Source organism: Ornithorhynchus anatinus, chromosome 3, assembly GCF_004115215.2.
Source record: "Ornithorhynchus anatinus isolate Pmale09 chromosome 3, mOrnAna1.pri.v4, whole genome shotgun sequence".
Taxonomy (NCBI): Eukaryota; Metazoa; Chordata; class Mammalia; order Monotremata; family Ornithorhynchidae; genus Ornithorhynchus; species Ornithorhynchus anatinus.
This window is the reverse complement of record NC_041730.1, coordinates 99,670,212-99,689,639: the sequence shown is the minus strand read 5'-3', so window position 1 is coordinate 99,689,639 and position 19,428 is coordinate 99,670,212. Positions and strand designations below refer to the sequence as shown.

Below are 19,428 nucleotides of genomic sequence, written 5' to 3'. Positions count from 1 at the left end.
CCGTTTGCCTACTTAGTGACCGTAGTATCTCAGTGTCCTCATCTGTACCATGGGGATTCAGTACTTGTTCTCCCTCCTATTTAACCTCTGAGCCCAGTGTGCGATTGGGACTGTGTCCAACTTGATTAACTTGTATCCACTCCACACTTACAACACTGCTTGACACATAGTAAGCAGTTAACAAATACCAAGTACCAGAATTATGTACATGAGATGAGAGTATGAGTAACAGAGTAAAGTCTACTATGGTGTTAGAAGTATTTAATGGCTTAGATGGTGGAGGAGTGCTGAAAAGGCAGTTGGGAGATACAGACTAGGTTGTAATGCAGTTGGAATAACAATATGCTTCAAAATTTTATAGAATTTGGCAAGAATTTCAAAAGACCCTGAAGATCATAAAGGTTTAAAATAATCAAAACAAGCAAAAATTTAAAAAAGCCACCCTTTGTTATTATTCCCTCAGTCCATTTCATCCTTTAAATCAATCAGTAAATGAACAGTAGTGAAATGTCTGCAATGCTTAGTTTTTGCTCTTTGGGGTTTTTTGTTTGTTTGTTTTTGAGCTTCTTATAGATGTAATAAGAACTTGCTAACATTATGTAGTAAAACATTATCCCCCAGTCATTTTTATAACAAGAACTGATCTTCACATAATTTTGCCCTTAGTCTTAAGAACCCTAATGTAAAGTGAATGACAAAGATAAGTAGATAAGATAAGTTAAAGATCTGAAAGGTGCAAATAACCAAAAATAATTCTTAGTACTTTCGTTGTACTTTAGTTTTAAGAGACGTGGTATTTTTTGTTGTAAGAACTTCCTTGTGCCTTCCTCCTAATGGGGTCAGGAATTTGTAATTGTGTAATAGCTGGGGGTGCCGGTAAACTCAGTGTCAACCTCATCTCTCCCCAGCTTGTCTGATCGTGGTATTGAGGGCCCCTCATTTACCTACTGTGTGAGGCCTTGGGTAAATCACTTCACTTCTCTGTACCTCAGGTTCTCATTCAAAAATTGGGGATTCAATGCCCGTTCTCTCTCCTCCTTAGCTCGTGAGCCCTGTGTGGGACGGGGGGTATCCAATCTGCCTGTGTTGTATCTACCCCAGTGCTTAGTAAGTTCACGTGCTTGACACACAGTAAGCGGTTAGCAAGTAGCACAGTTACTATTATTACCTCCTCCTGCGTCCCAAAATAAGAGGCAGCTTGGGAAAATTGCTGGCTTGAGGAAAAGCTGGAAATATTTTGATCAATCAAATATGCTGATGTACTGTTCACAGACTGGGTTGGAAGCAGGGCTGATATAACTTGCCTTCTCTAGCATTTGTTTCATGTTTAAATCTCTGGAACTGCTATAGAGAGGGAGTGGTGTAAGGTTAGACACACTTTGAAATACAAGTGTACCTTTTTTATCTTTTTTATTGCAAGAGACTGGCCTGGAAATTGGCATCCATAGTGTGCTCCTTTTTTGTCTTGCCTCACTGTTGCCTGTGGCATAATTCTATCCTTTTTTTTAATCATTGGTAGTATTTATTGACCACCCACTGAGTGCATCACACTGTACCAAGTACCTGGGACAGGGAAGCAGAGTGGCTCAGTGGAAAGAGCACGGACTTGGGAGTCAGAGGTCATGGGTTCTAATCCTGACTCTGCTGCTTGTCAGCTGTGTGACTTTGAGTAAGTCACTTCTCTGTGCCTCAGTTACCTCATCTGTAAAATGGGGGTTGACTGTGAGCCCCATGTGGGACAACCTGATCACCTTGTAACCCCCCCAGCGCTTAGAACAGTGTTTTACACATAGTAAGCCCTTACCAAATGCCATCATTATTATGCAACAGAAGTCCAAGACATGGTATCTATCCTGAAAGAGATTACAGTCTTATAGGGGAGATAGGCATAGCAATGTTGGCAGATAATGCACTCGGAATAAATTGAATAGATTTGTATACACAAGCAATGGGGAATCATGTAATCAATATATAAATGGCAAAGGTGGCTGTTGGGTTGATAGAATTCAGAATGTTGGGAATTAGCTAGGGAAACCTTTTGGGAGGAGGTGAGATTTTAAGAGGACTTTGAAGGTGGGAGGGTTGGGATCTGGTGAATCTGAATGGGATCTATGTTCCCTGCTGGGAGGGAAGCTGTAAAGTGGGGGAGGGAGGGAGGCAGAGGACTTTGCAGGTATGCATGTCCTGTGTGGTTGAGGGAGGTGAGCAGAGACAAAATGGAATATTTACCTTTATCTTCCCTGATGTGTTGGGAAAAGGTTAGTGACTTTTGAGAAGGGGAATAGATGTCTGTCCAAGAATAAATGAGTTTGGGGGATGCATTGATTTCTTCTTGGTGATGTGAATATACACCACCTGTTCTTTCTTTTGAGTAAAGTAAGGAAGAAGGGCTGAGTACTATGCCTTCTGCTGGTTAGGAGTGAAGAAAGCTTTTATCCTTTGATGATTCATCTGCAGAATTTCTAAAAGATGGCCAGAGTCCTCCCTCTGACAAAATACTCCAAATGGACTCTTTCAAGTGTGTCTAGAGGCAGAACAGTCATGAAATAACTGACCCTCTATATAAACCCTTTTGTGCTTCATTAATTGGGGCAGCAATGACATTCATCTGAGGTTGCGTGTTGTGCTGATATCTATCAATTTTTTCTTATGTGCTTTTAAGTTTTTCAACTTTTCTATTTTCCCAGGTCTACGTGGAATTTGACGACCTTGAATGGGAAAAACGAGAGTGGGTTAAAGTTTATGAAGATTTTACAACTTTCCTGGTGGAGTACCAGTTGGTCTGGGCAAAAAGAAAGGACCCTAGCCAGACTCAGGGATCAAAGATCAAACAAGTTCAGTGGCCGGCATTGGTAAGGTTTTTCACTTCTATATTTTGCCTACTTTGAAAATGTATAAGATTTGATTGTAGCAAGGTGAATACACCTTGAATATCATCCATCACTTTTCCAGTTGGGACTGGTGGAAACTCTGCCTATTAGGCTGCCTGACAGATAGCAAACTATCTGAGGTCCTTTGGTAATACTGATAATAACAGAATATTGAACTGGACTCGTTGGCAGCAGGTTTAACTGAGGACAGCAATGCTTGTGATAGTATGTGTTTGCTACAGCTACATTAGGGCCTCATCGTCTCTGGCCTGTAGCTACTTTATATGACCCATGGAGTAAATTGAAATAAAATTTATATTTTTTTCACAACCACTCTTGACTGTGGCTGTGGAAAACCTACATATTTAACCAGGATGGAGTTAGCATGGTTTAGTGGAAAGATCCTGGGTTTGGGAGTCAGAGGTCGTGGGCTCTAATCCCGGCTCCACCACTTGTCAGCTGTGGGACTTTGAGCAAGTTACTTAATTTCTCTGTGCCTCAGTTACCTCATCTGGAAAATGGGGATTGAGACTGTGAGCCCCACGTGAGACAACCTGATTACCTTGGGTCTACCCCAGTGCTTAGTACAGTGCCTGGCACTTAATAAGCACTTAAATGCCATCATCATCATCATCATCATTATTGTTATTATTATTGTTATTCATTAGAAGCAACCAGGTTAACTGGAGGAGAAATTCAGATACAGGAGAGAAGTGGTATATTCTCTCAGGTGTTAATAATATAATATTCATTGCTTTACTGTATTTGGTCAGTTTCTCTAGAAAATACAGTCTTATCTGTCTAGACAAAGAAGAGTACAAATAAGGAGTGAAGTAGATTTGCAAACCCAGCACTTACAAATATATTAAAAATCTCAGTTTTACCAAGTCCCAAGAAACATAAATCAGATTCTTACGTTCTCCTGGATATCTTTTTTTCTTTTTTTCCATTCCCATCTCCTCCTTCTCAGACATCTATGTAATGTTTATTCTGTCCGTCCTGGTTTTCCCTAATTCATTGACTCATATTTATTGAGCGCTTACTGTATTTATTGTACTCTCCCAGTTGCTTAGTGCAGTGCTCTGCATACCCAGGAAGCACTTAATTATTGCCATTAATTGATTGATTCCTATTCCGTAGGCCCCAGGCTATTCTGCTTCTGTATTAATATGCTTCATGCTGCTTTGTTTTCTTCCCAATCCCTTGGCACTCCTAGGTGCAAGGCATTTTGATCTCCCTTTCTGTTTTTCCTTTCCCTCTGTCTCCTTTAATTTTTAGGGTACTTCCATCAGAATTTGATGGAATCTTAAATTAAAGGTCTCATAGCTAGGAAGATATTAGAGTTAGTATTTATTTGGTAGGAAACTAGCATGAGGACAAACTTCTGTAGCTTGTATGTTCAAACAGTCCCAGAGGGCTCCTCTTACAAAGGCAGTTTTATAATATTTAAGTAGTGTTAAAAAAAAAAGGAACTGCTCATAAATGTGTGTTTTTATTTTTGTTTTTTTCATTTCTCCTTGCGGTTCCCTTTGCCTAAAGCAGAAAATCTGCTTCCGTCATGGGCTCTAGGCACGTGGAACAGAGCAAGGGATCGGGGGTCAGGGAGGAGAGCAAAAGAAATCCATCTGCTTTCTCTGCCTTTCTTTTGGAATGAACATTCTGAAGCCAAGTGGATAATACAGGAAGACAGATTCTGTCTCGTGGCCCCTGGAACTAGTTACTGCTGCTTCAGGTGCACTAGACTGGGAACTTAGAGTTTAGGAAAGAGTCTTTTCCTAGAAAGAGAGAGGGGTACAGAGACAAAGTGCTGGAAGTTGAATTCAATAGTTACAGCTCTATGGATATATAAATAAAAGTTTAGTCATTTTTAAAATGAATGTAAGTACAGAAGAATATTCTAGGTACCTTCCTTGCAAAGTAGCGTATAGAGTAAAAACTCTCATAGCATGATTTTTCAAGGCAAAATTTGGCAAACCCTTTATTTTCACACATTTCTAATGGTTTGCTTTGCTTGATAAGACGGATTAACAAAATCTTTGGGCAGGGAACCTCTTTACTAATCTGTTGTGTTCTGCTCGCCCAGCTGCCTAGTACAGTGCTCTGTACTTAATAAGTGCTCAATGAATGCCATTGACAATGATGATGATGAACGAGCATTCAGGGGGAAAGGCACTAAAGAGAGAAATAAACCAATGACCTTTTTAGTAAATGATGTTAAAGCTTTATTGTGAGATCATCTGAGTAATCAAGTTTACTCTTGCCAAGAAGCCTCAAAACAGATGATTTAAGTCTTAAAATTGACATAAACATTTAAAACATGTTTTGAAATGATAGTAATAAAACAAGAATAGCATTTAATCAGAATTGTAATGCCTGTATGAAATTAGCTGCAAGACTTTGATACTGATTTTAGAAGGATTCAATTTGAACATAGTTAATTGAAAAACCCAAATGTTTCGATTCTTTAAACAAACAATCTGAATAGATCCAACTTGACTAGGAAAGGGAAAGAGAAAACATATCAGATTCAATTTTATGGTTGCAGTCCTGTTGAAAAATTAGAAAAAGACTCAAAAGTTTTCCACAAGGGATATTGGTTTTATTTCCCTCCCTCAAGCCATAGATTTTCTTTCCTAGGTATAGTTTATAAAAAGGACTCAGATTCTTAAGTGTAACATATTGGAATCGTTTAGATGGTGAGTTGGCTTTTCCATTGCAAGTGTTTCCCATACCTTTTCATTTGCCTTGTTATGCTTGGAACTGTTAGGGATTTCCATTCTGCTGCTATTGTAATAGGAGCAGCCAAAAGCAGCAAACCATGTAAAATGTAGATGGTGGGTGTTGATTCCATTTTTTTCCTCTCCAGAAATGCGGTTGCTGTATCTACCATGTGTTCTGATTTAAAAGGAATCCTCCCAGCACATTAGTGCTAGCTCCCTGGGAAAAATAGGCCAGTGTGGGAAGTTGCAGCAGCCAGATCAAAAACATATCTTATTCATTCTAGTTTTTTTAGTATCTATATTAATTGAGCTTCTCCTCTTCACCCCCTTGTTTTAAAAAGGGTATGTAAGCAGGCTAATCAGGTTGGTTACAGTCCATGTCTCACATGGGGCTCACAGTCTTGATCCCCATTTTATAAACAAGGTATCTGAGGCACAGAGAAGTGAAGCAACTTACCCAAGGTCACAAAGCAGACAGTGGCGAAGCCAGAATTAGAACCCAGGTCCTTCTGACACCTAAGCCACTTCTGACACTCTATCCACTAGACCACACTGATTCTCCCCCATATTCCAATGAGTAACGTGCCTAGTCCCAGTTATCGCTGTGTAAAGAAATTCAGTTGCGGTGAATGAGAATTTGGAGAACTGTCCTATAAATAGAGTGACAGACAGTATTTGACTACGTCAAAGATGGCAGCATCAGATACATGTAAATCCTTTTACACTGTAAGCTTTCCTTTTCCTTGAAGGACAGGTTTAGGATTCCCGACACTGCAGCCCGATTCCAGGTTTGAGGCGCCTGCAAGTTTTGCTCCCAGCCCTCCCTCCCTACTAAGGAGGCAGAACCGATTTCAGCCATTTGGATGCCTGGAGACAGGGATAAATTTGCCACCCTCTTCCATCCCTTAGGCTGTCATCCAAGTCTGTTTTAATTCCCTGGTCTTACAGCATTTCTCTGAGGGGACCCTTGACCCCTAACCTTGGACCAGTTGCTTCCCACCCAGATCCCTACATGCAGAGGCCCCTGAGATGGCTGCTGGCCTTACTTGCTTATCACCCGAAGTCAGACCTGCAAGAAGAGCTCATTCTGAGCATTGTCTTTTCACTGATAACTAGTTTGGTTGCTTCCACATAGGAATGCTGGCTGGGAGAATATTCTGTGGTGTTTTTTGTTTGTTTTTAATGTCCAAAACGGTCTACTCCTATGAAGGGTGTCAGCAGTAATGAGAATAAGATTTAGTACTCTGACCTGTTTGGACATAGCTTTTCCATCACCATCACTTATTCACACAGGGATTATTACTTTAATTTTGGGGTATGATTTTTAGATTGTCGAATCCAGTAATTGTCAGTCTACTAGAAAAAAGCCAAATTTGGCAGGAAAGACAGCTTCTCCACTTTCTGTCCTTTACATTTTTTTTTTCTTTTCCTCCTCATTGGGTAGCCTGTTTTCCTCCTAGTGCTCATTTGTCCCTGCCTTACCTCTAGTTTATGCCTGCAAACTTTCCTTATCCTGTTCTTCCTGTTTCTCTCTGTCCCTTTCCTGCTTTTTTACAGTATCTGCATATCTCTCTTGTCATCAAGTGGAAAGTAAGGATACTTTGTGTTTCCCGGTGCCTGTTTTCCTTTCTTCCTTACTTCCCCTCTTCCTTTCATTCCTTTGTAGCTGTTCGTCTTTCTGCCCCTCATCCTTAATTAGGAGAAGGCAAAGTTCACTACAAAGATTATATCCTGCTCACCACTATTTACAGCAAAAGTAAAAATATGTATATCATTATTGCCCATGAATGTCATTATCACATAAGTGGCATGTTTCTAAATGATGTAAACTTGTGTGGATTTTTGAAGTATTTAAAAACAATAAATTCCTTAGAAATTTTATTGGTAAGTATTGCAAATGCTGGATATTTAATATGTGTGGCTCTTCACAACCTACTAAAACTCATCAAGGGCTACTTCAGCCCAATAGTGCCCACTCTTGTCTTAGCTTGTCAGTTTTTCATGCTTTACCCAGCTATTATTCCTCTCTTCCCCAGCTGCCTGCACTTTTTCTCTTTCTTGCTCCCAGTCTTTCTTCTCTTTCCATTTTTCTCTGTTCCTGACCATGCCTTAAATGTCCATGACTCTCTCTTTCTCCCTATTGCTGAGCCACACCACTGCTCTCCATTAATATGTCTCCCCTGTATTTTTTAAGGCATTTCTTAAGGGCTTACTATGTGGCAGGCACTATACTAAGCGCTGCAATCGATAAAAGCTTATCAGGTTGGACACAGTCCATGTGTTACACGGGGCTCACAGTCATAATCCCCATTTTTCAGATGGGGTAACTGAGGCACAGAGAAGTGGAGTGACTTGCCTAAGGTCACAGGACAGACAAGTGGCAGAGCTGGGATAGAACCCAGGTCCTTCTGACTCCTAAATCTGTGCTTTATCCACTGGGCCATGCTGCTGTACTGGAGATTGGAAGCTCATTGTGGACAAGGATCATCTATGAGCTCTTTTGTTTTATACTTCCCCATACACTTAGTACAGGGCTTTACATACATAAGTGCTCAGTAAATATCATTAATTGATTCTTCTATAGGCTCTACTGGGCTTTTGAGTTACACTGAGTAGTGGAAGTTTTTGGAGTTGGTCCTATACTTCCTCTCTCCACTGCATGCACACACCTTGCCTGAGGATATTTTGTGGATGCCAAATAGGAGAGAGAGGGCTGTGTCTCGGGTTGAAGTGAAAGAGAACCTTGGGGGAATCAACTCTTTTGGAGCAGAAAAATTGTCGGAAAAATTAAAATGTGACTGTGACTATAAATTGTTTCTGAAATGGGATAGAACTTTGTAAACATAAATCTGTAGATGGTTACTCGTCACCTCCTATAAGGCTGGCGCTAACACAATTCAATTTAATTGGTCTTTCTCTCCAAAGTCCTCAAGAATCAATTATATCAGTTGTTCATCTGAAGTTGAACATCAGCTTTCTTCTTAAAGCACTTTGTTTTCAGTCATTCAATTGTATTTGAGTACTTACTGTGTGCAGAGCACAGTACTTGGGAGAATACAGTACAAAAGAACTGGTAGACATGTTCTGTGCCTACAAGAAGCTCACAGCCTTGCAGGGCGGGTGGGAAACAAAAGGCATTAATATGAATAAATTACATATAAATAATAACTTTGGTATTTGTTAAGTGCTTACTATGTGTCAGGCACTTTACTAAGTCCTGGGATGGATGCAAGCAAATCAGGTTGGATACGGTCCCTGTCCCATGTAGGGCTCACAGTCTCAATCCCGATTTTACAGATGAGGTTACTGAGGCACAGAGAATTGAAGTGACCTGCCCAAAGTCACACAGCAGACGAGTGCTGGAGCTGGGAATAGAACCCATGACAAAGTGCTCTAGGGCTGAGTAGTGACTCTATTGCTGAGTAGTGAGGGCTCTAGGGAGTAGGGCTCTGGAGAAGCAGCGTGGCTCAATGGAAAGAGCACGGGCTTTGAAGTCAGAGGTCATGGGTTCGAATCCCTGCTCTTCCACTTGTCAGCTGTGTGACTGTGGGCAAGTCACTTCACTTCTCTGTGGCTCAGTTACCTCATCTATAAAATGGGGATTAAGACGTGGGACAATCTGATTCCCCTGTGTCTACCCCAGCGCTTAGAACAGTGCTCTGCACATAGTAAGCGCTTAACAAATACCGACATTATTAGTGACTATCTACTGCTTAAATGGTACACATCCAAGTGCATAGGTGGCACAGAAGGGAGCAGGATTAGGGGAAAATAAGACTTAATCAGGAAAGGCTTACTTGAAGGAGATGTGATTTTTAAGTGGCTTTGAAAGTGGTTAGAATGCTGGTCTGTCATATATGAAGGAGGAGGAAGTTCCAGGCCAGAGGGAGGTTGTGACCATGGGGTCAGTGATGAGATTGATGAGATTGAGATACAATGAGTAGGTTGGCATTTCAGGAGCCAAGTGTGCGGTCTGATTTGTAGTAGGACATTAGTGCGGTAAGGTATGAGGGGGTACGAACTGATTAAAGCTGATGGTAAGGAGTGTCTGTTTGAGGAGGTGGGTGGGAAATCACTGGAGATTCTTGAGGAGTGGAGAGAGTTGGACGGAACCGTTTTAGAAAAATGATCTAGGCAGCAGAGTGAAGTGTGGGCTGCAGTGGGGAAAGACAGGAAGCAGGGAGGTCAGTGAGGAGACTGCAGTAATTAGGGTGGGTTAGGTTAAGTGCTTGGATCAACATAGCAGTTTGGATGGAGAGGAAAGGGCAGATTTTAGTCATGTTATGAAGGTAGAACTGACAAAGTTTTGGTGACAAATTGAATATGGAGGTCGAATGAAAGAGATGAGTCAATAATGCCAAGGTTATGGGCTTGTGAGACAGGGTGGCTCAATCAGTTAGTAGTAATTATTGTGTGAGTGTGTACCTTATGCCGAGAACTGTACTGAGCGCTTGAGAGAGTACAGCCAAGTTGATACATATATTCTCTGCCTACCAGGGGTTTACAATGAAAGGGGGTTAGTGGTGGTGTTGAGAGGGGGTTAGTGGTGGTGTTTACAGTGATAGAAAAGTCAGTGGGAGGACAGAGTTTGCGTGGGAAGGTGAAGAGTTCTTTATTTGACATGTTAAGTTAGAGGTTTTGGTGGGACATCCAGGAGAGATGTCCTGAAGGGAGGAGGAATTGCGAGACTGAGAGAAGGAGAGAGGTCAGATTTGGGAATCATCCACATAGTGCTATCGGTAGTCGAAGCCAAGGGAGCTAATGAGTTCTCCAAGGGTATGAGTGCAGGTAAAGAACAGAATGGGACCTAGACCTGAGCCTCGAGGGTCCCTTCCTACTATCACTGATACTATTACTTGATTATTTATTTTCCACCTGACAAGGGTGCATTGGATTGTCAAAGTTCAACATGAATCCATGGTTGGGGACTGATTCCCTCAATTGAGATTTAGATAACTCATCAAGAGTTGCCTCATCCATTTCTAAATGAAGTTGCTGCCCCAGTTCAATCACTTGTTTGGCTATCACTCACGGATCTTCAGAGCCATTGATTTTTAATTGCTTAATCTCAACTGATATGGTGAGGGGCCCAGGAGGGATTATTTCCTTACAGCATTTTTTCTAATTTGGGGGCCTCTCAGAGATAGATGTGGGGTAGGCTTCAAATAATGCAGGTTTTTTGCCCAAGCTTGGGAAGGTGGCGGGGCAGGGAGGGGGTGTTGATGAAGCCCGTGACACGTCTGCACTGTCAATTTTACCGTAGTGGAAGGTACAGAATGTTGCATAAGAGGTCATTTGTCTCATACCATTTCATAGAGAATCTGAAACAGTTGTCAAACCTGACTAGGTAATCCCCCATTAATTTTCGTAAATATCTACGGTGATACATTATTGAGACCATGTCACCTTTGAGAAACCCTGAGATCTAGCGGAAAGAGCATGCTGGGTTCTAAATCTTGTTTTGTCATTTGTCACCTTGGGCAAGTCATTTAATTTCTCGGCCTCAGTTTCTGCCTCTGTAAAATGGAGATTGAAAGTCCATTTTTCCTCCTACTTAGACTATGAGTCCCATTTGAAACAGGGACTGTGTCTGTCCTGATTACCTAGTATTTGCCATATCATGCCACAGCTGCAGTAATTGTTACATAGTGCTTAGGAAATACCATTGATATTATTATTATTATTACCGCTATTATTGATTCAGTAACTGAGCTTAGGGCTAATCAGACAGGCAGACACTTTAAGGCCAAGGTTTGCCATATACATATATCAATGACAATGACAATGTTTGTTTTTTAATCTCTAAGTTGCCTTGATTCTGATTTGATATTTTCAATAACGTATATTTTTTATCCATTTTATGTTTCTTAAGTATAGTATATTTGTCAATTCATTCTTTCTCCTGTATTTGAGTGACAGCTCAATAAGATCAGAGATTTTTTTTTGGCCTATTTGTAATTTGTTCCCCAAGAATAATGTCTGGCACATAGTAAGCCCTTAACAAATACCACTTTAAAAAAAACAAGCATAGTATAATTTTCTGCTCCCAGTAAGTTCCCGGTAAATCCTGTTTATAAAGCAAAGATTATAGGTTATGTGCAAAGAAGCTCTATATTACAATGAATTGAATATTGAATCTATACCCTTTGGGTACTTAATGTTCACCCCACCCTCAGCCCACATATTTTATATACATATCCTTAAATCATTTATATTGATGTCTGTCTCCTCTAGACTGTAAGCTCATTGTGGGCAGGGAGCATGTCCTACCAGTTCTATTGTATTGTACTTATGCATTCATTTGCTCTTATTTATTGAGCACTTACTAAGTGTAGAGCACTGTACTAAGCACTTGGGAGAGTACAGTTCAACAGTAAACAGAAACATTCCCTGCCCATTCCCTGTCTCTAGAGACAGAGAGGCAGACATCGATGCAAATAAATAAATTACAGATGTGTACATAGTGGAGTTGGGAGGGGGGAAGAACAAAGGGAACTAGTTAGGGCGGAAGCAGAAAGGAATGGGAGAAAAGGAAAGGGGGGTCTTATTCTGGGAAGGCCCCTTGGAGGACATCTGCCTTCAATAAGGCTTTGAAGGCGGGGAGAGTAATTGTCTGTCTGTCTGAGGAGGGAGGACATTCCAGGCCAAAGGCAGGTCGTGGGCTAGGAATTGGTATCAAGATGGAGGCACAGTGAGAAAGTTAGCATTAGAGGAGTAAAGCCTGAGGGCTGCATTGTAGAATGAGAGTAGTGAGGTGAAGTAAGAGGGGACAAGGTGATGGATTGCTTTAAAGCCAGCGGTGAGGAATTTTTGTTTGATGCAGAGGTGGATGAGCAACCACTGGAGTTTTTTGAGGAGTGGGGTGAGATGTCCTGAACGTTTTTGTAGAAAAGTTATCTGGACAGCAGGGTGAAGTATGGGCTGGAGTGGAGAGAGGCAGTAGACTGGGAGGTCAACAAGGAGGCTGTTGCAGGACTCTCCCAAGTGCTTAGTGTAGTGCTCTGCACAAGCAGCGTGGCTCAGTGGAAAGAGCACGGGCTTTGGAGTCAGGGCTCATGAGTTCAAATCCCAGCTCTGCCACTTGTTGGCTGTGTGACTGTGGGCAAGTCACTTAACTTCTCTGTGCCTCAGTTCCCTCATCTGTAAAATGGGGATTAAGACTGTGAGCCCCACGTGGGACAACCTGATTCCCCTATGTCTACCCCAGTGCTTAGAACAGTGCTTGGCACATAGTAAGCGCTTAACAAATACCAACATTATTAATAAGCACTCAATAAATACCATTTCCATTGTATTATCCCAAACAATTAGAGCCCTGCACAGAATAGCCACTCAGTAAATAGCCACTCAATCAGTAGATTGATTAGTTAAAGTGATATCAAATCTGGAAGAATCCTGAGATGGTAGCCAATTCTGGTTGTAAAGGATGATTTTTCTGTGGAAAATAAATCTCAAAGGAATTCCCTTTAAAGCAGATCAACCAGAAATACGTACAGTTTGTGGGCAGGGAATGTATCTGCCAACTCTGTTGTATTGTACTCTCTCAAGCACTTAATACAGCGCTCTGCACAATGTAAGCACTCAATAAATACTATTGTTAATGATGAAAGAAGTGAATGAATCAACTTTCATCTATACCAAAACTTACAGGACCCAAAATGTGAAAATATTTTCAACTGAGTTTGAATTTTCATGACCTAGATATCTTGTAATCCTAATCCCCTAAGTAGACTTTCAGGCCTCCTTTGTTTAGGATAATAAAAGTTGAGTTAAAATGTTTTCAGTGGCAAAATGGGAAGTTTTTTCTCCAAGAACCAAATTGTCATATGTTGAAAAGTTAATTGGTCGATGACGTTGCCTTTGTAATGATCCCAAAAGACCTAAATTTCCCATGGTGAATATCTTCTGAAAGAGAAGGTTTCAACCACTCTGAAGATGACCAAAACTTTGCCCCAGGCCACCAATACATTGTGGCTGCTCCATTAAAATATAAATACAAGCAGAAAAAAAAACTTGGTTGTTAACACCAGCGATGGTTTCTTGTGCACCCCTCTATAATTTTAGTGTATCATTTTGAACCTGAAGCAGGAGGAATCTTTTAAAATGTATGTTGCTGGAATAGATATTTTCTCCTCATTACTTTGTGCCCAGTTTATGACATAAGTACTCTCTTCCAAGCACTTAGCATGGTGCTCTGCACACATAAGTGTTCGATAGGTATGATTGATGTGTTTGAAGAAGTCATTTTCTCATTGCAGTCAATATAGGGCTGCCTGGCCTGACCAACCCACCTCTTCTCGTGTATCATGCTACAGTTTATGACCCAACCTCCCTTGACTTTATGATCGTCTTTTTCCAACAGAACCAGCCACTTCTGAATTCATCTTACCGTTTGGCCTCTGCCATTTTCAAAATATTGATGTCACTGTAAAAATGTTTTAAGATAGTTGATCGGGTGTCTGATGAATTACTTCTGCTTGCCTGTAATCACCATGATCATCAGTAACCAATGAGTCCCTACTCTGTATAGACCACAGTATTCATTAGATTTTTAAACTCCTTGAGGGCAGGGGTCATATCTACTTTCTATTGTACTTTCTCAAGCATTTACTGCAGTGCTCTGCACACAGTTAAGTACTCAGTAATGGGTATTGATTGATCCTAGTTGCTTCAGAATATTCAATAGACTGCTCCCAAGAAGTTTATAATTAAATAGTCCAATTGCTCATCTTCAGATATCCCCCTGATAATTGCTTTGTCATCTTTTTGTCTACAATTACTGTAGCTAGTTTAATTGGCTCTTAATTGATTCCAGTAGTTTTATTATTTGGAGAAGGTCAAGGGAGGGAGAATTATTACATTTTCTCTGAAATGCCAGGTCTCAAGACTTCATTGTTGTGCCACAACTTCCCCCATGGTAAACCATAAGTTGGGGCTTGGGAGAAATATTTATTCAGGAAAAGCCAGAGAGAATTACCAAAGTCTAAGCATGCCATTATATAAGTTAGATTTCTGGTCTTTCAGTTCGGTTTTAAAATACAGCTATCCTTTGAAATTACGAATAGTGGTATGGATAGTGATCGTGTTTGTAAAGTAAAGATTAAATAATTAAAAATGCAAAAGAATTCCCTATGCTCTGCAGAAGAACCAGAATAAAATACATTGAAGCCATAAAGAAAAATTGGATTATTGAAAACTAAGTTTTGGGAATGTTTAAAGAATTAAAGCCGTTGGCCATGTTTACTGGTGGGCAAAATGATCCCAAGTAGCTTTTGAGCATTCATTCAGTGCTCAGCCCTGCAGAGGCTGACATGGTCTTTGGGAAACTAGCTATTAGGATTGTAATATAAGCACCTCATCAAGTCATAGAGAAGGTGAAAGGTAGACGGAGCTGTTTTTTTTTTCCAGGGTCGTGCAGATGCTCAAAGAAGATCTCCAGCAGAGAAACTGAGTGCATTTTTTTAAATTCAGGCATGTCTCAGGTTCCCAACACATTGCTGATGTGTGCACCTGAGGGTGTCAGCCGTGCTTCAAAGTTCTATCCAATCTCCATGGGGCAATTCACTAATTCAATTGTATTTGAGTGCTTACTGTGCTCAGCACTTGAGAGAGTACAGTATAACAAACTGACACATTCTCTTCCCACAACAAGATTTTAGTCTAGAGGCAGGGGAGACAGACATTAATATAAATAAATTACCGATATGTACAGTTGTGCTGTGGGACCAGGAGGGGAGAACAAAGGGAGCAAGTCAGAGCAATGCAAAAGGGAGTGGGAGAAGAGGAAAGGGGGGCTTAGTCAGGGAGGGCTTCTTGGAGGAAATGTGCCTTCAATAAGACCCTGAAGGAGGGGAGAGTGATTGTCTATGAGATTTGAGGAGAGAGGGCATTCTGGGCCAGAGGCAAGACATGGGTGAGGGGTCGACAGTGAGATAGACAAGACAGAGGCACAGTGAGAAGGTTAGCAACAGAGAAGCAGAGTGTAGTAGGAGAATAGTGAGAGGAGGCAAGGGGATTGAGTGCTTTAAAGCCAGTGGTGAGGAATTTTTGTTTGATGCAGAGATGGATGGGCGATGGGCAACCACTGGAGTTTTTTGAGTAGTAAAAAAAATATCCTGAACGTTTTTGTAGAAAAATGATCTGGGCAGCAGAGTGAAGTATAGCCTGGAGTGGAAAGAGACAGGAGGCTGGGAAGTCGGCAAGGAGGCTGATGGCAGTAGTCCAGATAGGATAGGATGAGAGATTGTATGAACATGGTAGCAGTTTGGATGGAGAGGAAAGGTTGGACTTAAGTGATTTTGTAAAGGTGGAACAGTACAGTACTGTGTGCTCTGCAAACAGTAAGTGCTTAATAAATATGATTGAAATGAATGGATGAATTTAGTGATGATTGAATACTGCGTTAAATCACAGCAGTCAAGGAGAAGGCCAACATTATGGGATTGTGAGACATGGAGGATGGTAGTGCCGTCTACAGTGATGGGAAAGTCGGGGGAGGACAGGGTTTGGGTGGGAAGATAAGGAATTCTGTTTTGAACCTGTTAAGCTTGAGGTGATGGGAGGATATCCAAGTAGAGATGTGTTGAAGGCAGAAGGAAATATGAGACTGCAGAGAAGGAGAGAGGGAGGGAAAGAAATCAGGGCTGGAGAGCTGTAGATTTGGGTGTCGTGCATAGAGGAGGTAGTTGAAGTCATGATAGCAAATGAGTTCTTCAAGGGAGTGGGTGTAGATGGAGAACAGAAGGGGACCCAGAACTGAACCTTGAGGTACCCCCACAGTCAGTGGGAGGGAGACAGAGGAGCCCATGAAGGAGACTGAGAATGAACAGCCAGAGAGATGAGGAGAACCAGGAGTGGACAGTGTCAGTGACACCAAGGAGTTCATTCCTTCCCTGTCCTTTCATCACTGTGACACAGTTCTGGGCTTTGGCCAGGGCCTCGGGGCGGAGGTGGGACAGAATGGGTCAGAGGTCTTAGACTAATTTAGGCTGCCCCATCTAGCTTGCCCTGCTCAGTGCTATCTCAGTGCTGCTCAGTGCTACCTTGGGCTCTTCCACTTACCACTCCTTCCTCCTACATCCCACTCATATTCAGTGAGTCAGCATGGCCCTTCTATTCCACCCCAATTCTAATAATAATGATGATGGTATTTGTTAAGCACTTACTGTGTGCCAAGCACTTTTCTAAGCCCTGGGGTAGATATGAAGTAATCAGGTTGTCCTACATGGGGCTTACAGTCTTAATCCCCATTTTACAGATGAGGTAACTGAGGCACAGAGAAGTTAAGTGACCTGCCCAGAGTCATACAGCAGACAAGTGGCGGAGCTGGGATTTGAACCCACGTCCTGACTCCCAAGCTGTGCTCTTTCCACTAAGCCATGCTGCTTCTCAGAAATTATTTGCTGCCTTTGGATGAAGCAAAGAAACTCCCGTTCACTTGCCTCTCGTTTCCTTTTTCTGTCCTCCAACTACCCTTCTGCTTCTCAAACACTGGCCCAGCTTCAGTGAGGTGGAAAGGTGCAGCAGGGGAAGGAGCGGTCATTTAGTAGGGGTTCGCTTTCTCTCCGCATCCATGCAGAGCTAATGGAATCAGTTAGTGATGTTTATTGAGCACTGTTCTAAGTGGATTGCGCTGTACAGCATCTTGGCACAGTTTGCCCCGGAGGAATGGAAGGAGTTGTGCAGAGAATGTGGGAGCTGGTGGGGACTCTGGGTCAAGGGGAATGGACTGGGATCCAGTGACTGCTATCCAAACTACTACCACGATAATACAATCACTCATCCTATCCCACCTGCATTACCACATCAGCCTCCTTACTGTCCTCCCAGCCTCCTGCCTCTCCCCACTCCAGTCCATACTTCACTCTGTTGCCTGGATCATTTTTCCACAAAAACATTCAGGACATGTCAACCCCGCCCCTCAGAAAACTCCAGTGGTTGCCCATCCACCTCTGAAACAAACAAAAACTCCTCACCATTGGTTTTAAAGCACCCCACTACCTTGCCCCCTCCTACCTCACCTCACTACTCTCCTTCTACAACCCAACCCACATACTTCATTCCTCTAATAGTAACCTCATTGTGCCTTGCTTTTGCCTGTCTCACTGCCAACCTCTGGCCTGGAATGCCCTCCCTCCTCAAATCCAACAGGTAAGTACTCTCTCCCTCTTCAAAGCCTTATTGAAGGCACATGTCCTCCAACAGGCCTTCCCAAACTAGGCCCCCCAGTTTCTTCTTCTCCCACTCCCTTCTGCATTGCCCTGACTTGCTCCCTTTGTTCTTCCCCCCATCCCAGCCCCACAGTACTTATGTACATATCTGTAATTTATTTATTATATTGATGTCTGTCTCCCCGCTCTAGACTGTAAGCTCGTTGTGGGCAGGGAATGTGTCTGTTTATTGTTGTATTGTATTCTTCTAAGCACTTAGTACAGTGCTCTGCATGCAGTAAGCACTCAATAAATACGATTGAATGAATGAATGTATGAATTGGACTGGTCCCAACCAGGATGCCAGCTAATAGTTTTCTGCCTGCTTCCAGCCAACAGGGGTGTGTGGCTTGAATGAGGGCCCTGCATGTCTCACTAACATAAAACAAAAACGAAAGTATTGGGTTGAGGGCAGAAGGGTCCAAGTTTACGGTACATAGGGATGATAATAATAATTGTGGTATTTTTCAAGCGCTTACTATGTGCCAGGCTCTGTTCTAATTACTGGGGTAGATATAAGCAAATCGGGTTGAATGAGGTCCCTGTCTCACATGGGGCTCACAGTTTTAATTCCCATTTTACAGGTTACATAAATGAGGCACAGAGAGAAAATGACTTGCACAAGGTCACACAGCAGGCAAGTGGAGGACAGGGTTAGAACATAAGTCCTTCTGACTCGCAGGCCTGTGAGCTATGCAGAAAGTCCCTGGGAACAGGGGCCTAGGAGAGCATAGAAGAATCTGTAGTGTGATTTTTATTTTTCCACTGCCACATAAGGGTTGGTTTTGGATCAGAATGTATCAGTGGTATTTATTGAGCACTTACTGTGCGCAAAGCACTGTACTAAGTACTTGGGAAAATACAATGCAACAGAATTGGTAGACAAGTTCCCTGCCCACAACAAATTTACAATCTAATTGCTTGTAAATCTGTAGGAAAGTGTACCCTAAAACATGACTATTTGTGTTACAGCCAAATTCTTGAGCGACATATTTTGGACATATTGTGGGATATGCCTATATAAGGAAAGAAAATGAAATAAGATGATTAGAGTTACTTGTGCTTTCTACAAGAATCTCAGGGTATACAAAAATATACTTTAGTTACCATGGAGAATTATTGGGTTGAGATAAATGTGCCATAACTGACCTTTCTTGATGAAGTCCTATATTATTCATTACTTACAGAATACTTTACACTCTTGGTACTCATTGCTATCTTACTATATTAAACACTGCAAGTTGCAAAAGCACATAGTTCTGTAAGGTAGAAGCTGGGTAGCCTAACAGAATCCATATGGACAAGTGCCAACCATGTATGCACAACTAATACTTCCTACACTGAATCTCATTAATAATAATAATTATAATAATAATTGTATTAATTAAGCAATTACTATGAGCCAAGTACTGTTTTAAGCTCTGGCACAAGTTAATCAGGTCAGACACAATTGCTGTTCCACTTGGGGCTCCCAGGCTATGTAGTGGGGAGAACAGGTTTTGAATCTCCTTGTGCCAAGTTGAGAATCTTGCTGTATCTAAAACAGATTTGTGTTGTGGGAAGATTGCACCCTTCTGCTCTTAGGTTTTATTAAAATGGTGTAATTAATGGAAGCGCATGTTTTAACAG

At 41.7% G+C, this 19,428-nt stretch overlaps 1 protein-coding gene across 1 annotated transcript in view; it reads left to right on the top strand.

Moving 5' to 3' along the window:
- The window catches only part of JMJD1C (jumonji domain containing 1C), a 305,204-nt gene that overhangs the window by 114,252 nt on the left and 171,524 nt on the right, over positions 1 to 19,428 (top strand). Inside the window, exon 2 of the mRNA XM_029060598.2 lies at positions 2,688 to 2,852. Within this exon, the coding sequence (XP_028916431.1) occupies positions 2,688 to 2,852 (165 nt within the window). The remainder of the gene's footprint in view (positions 1 to 2,687; positions 2,853 to 19,428) is intronic.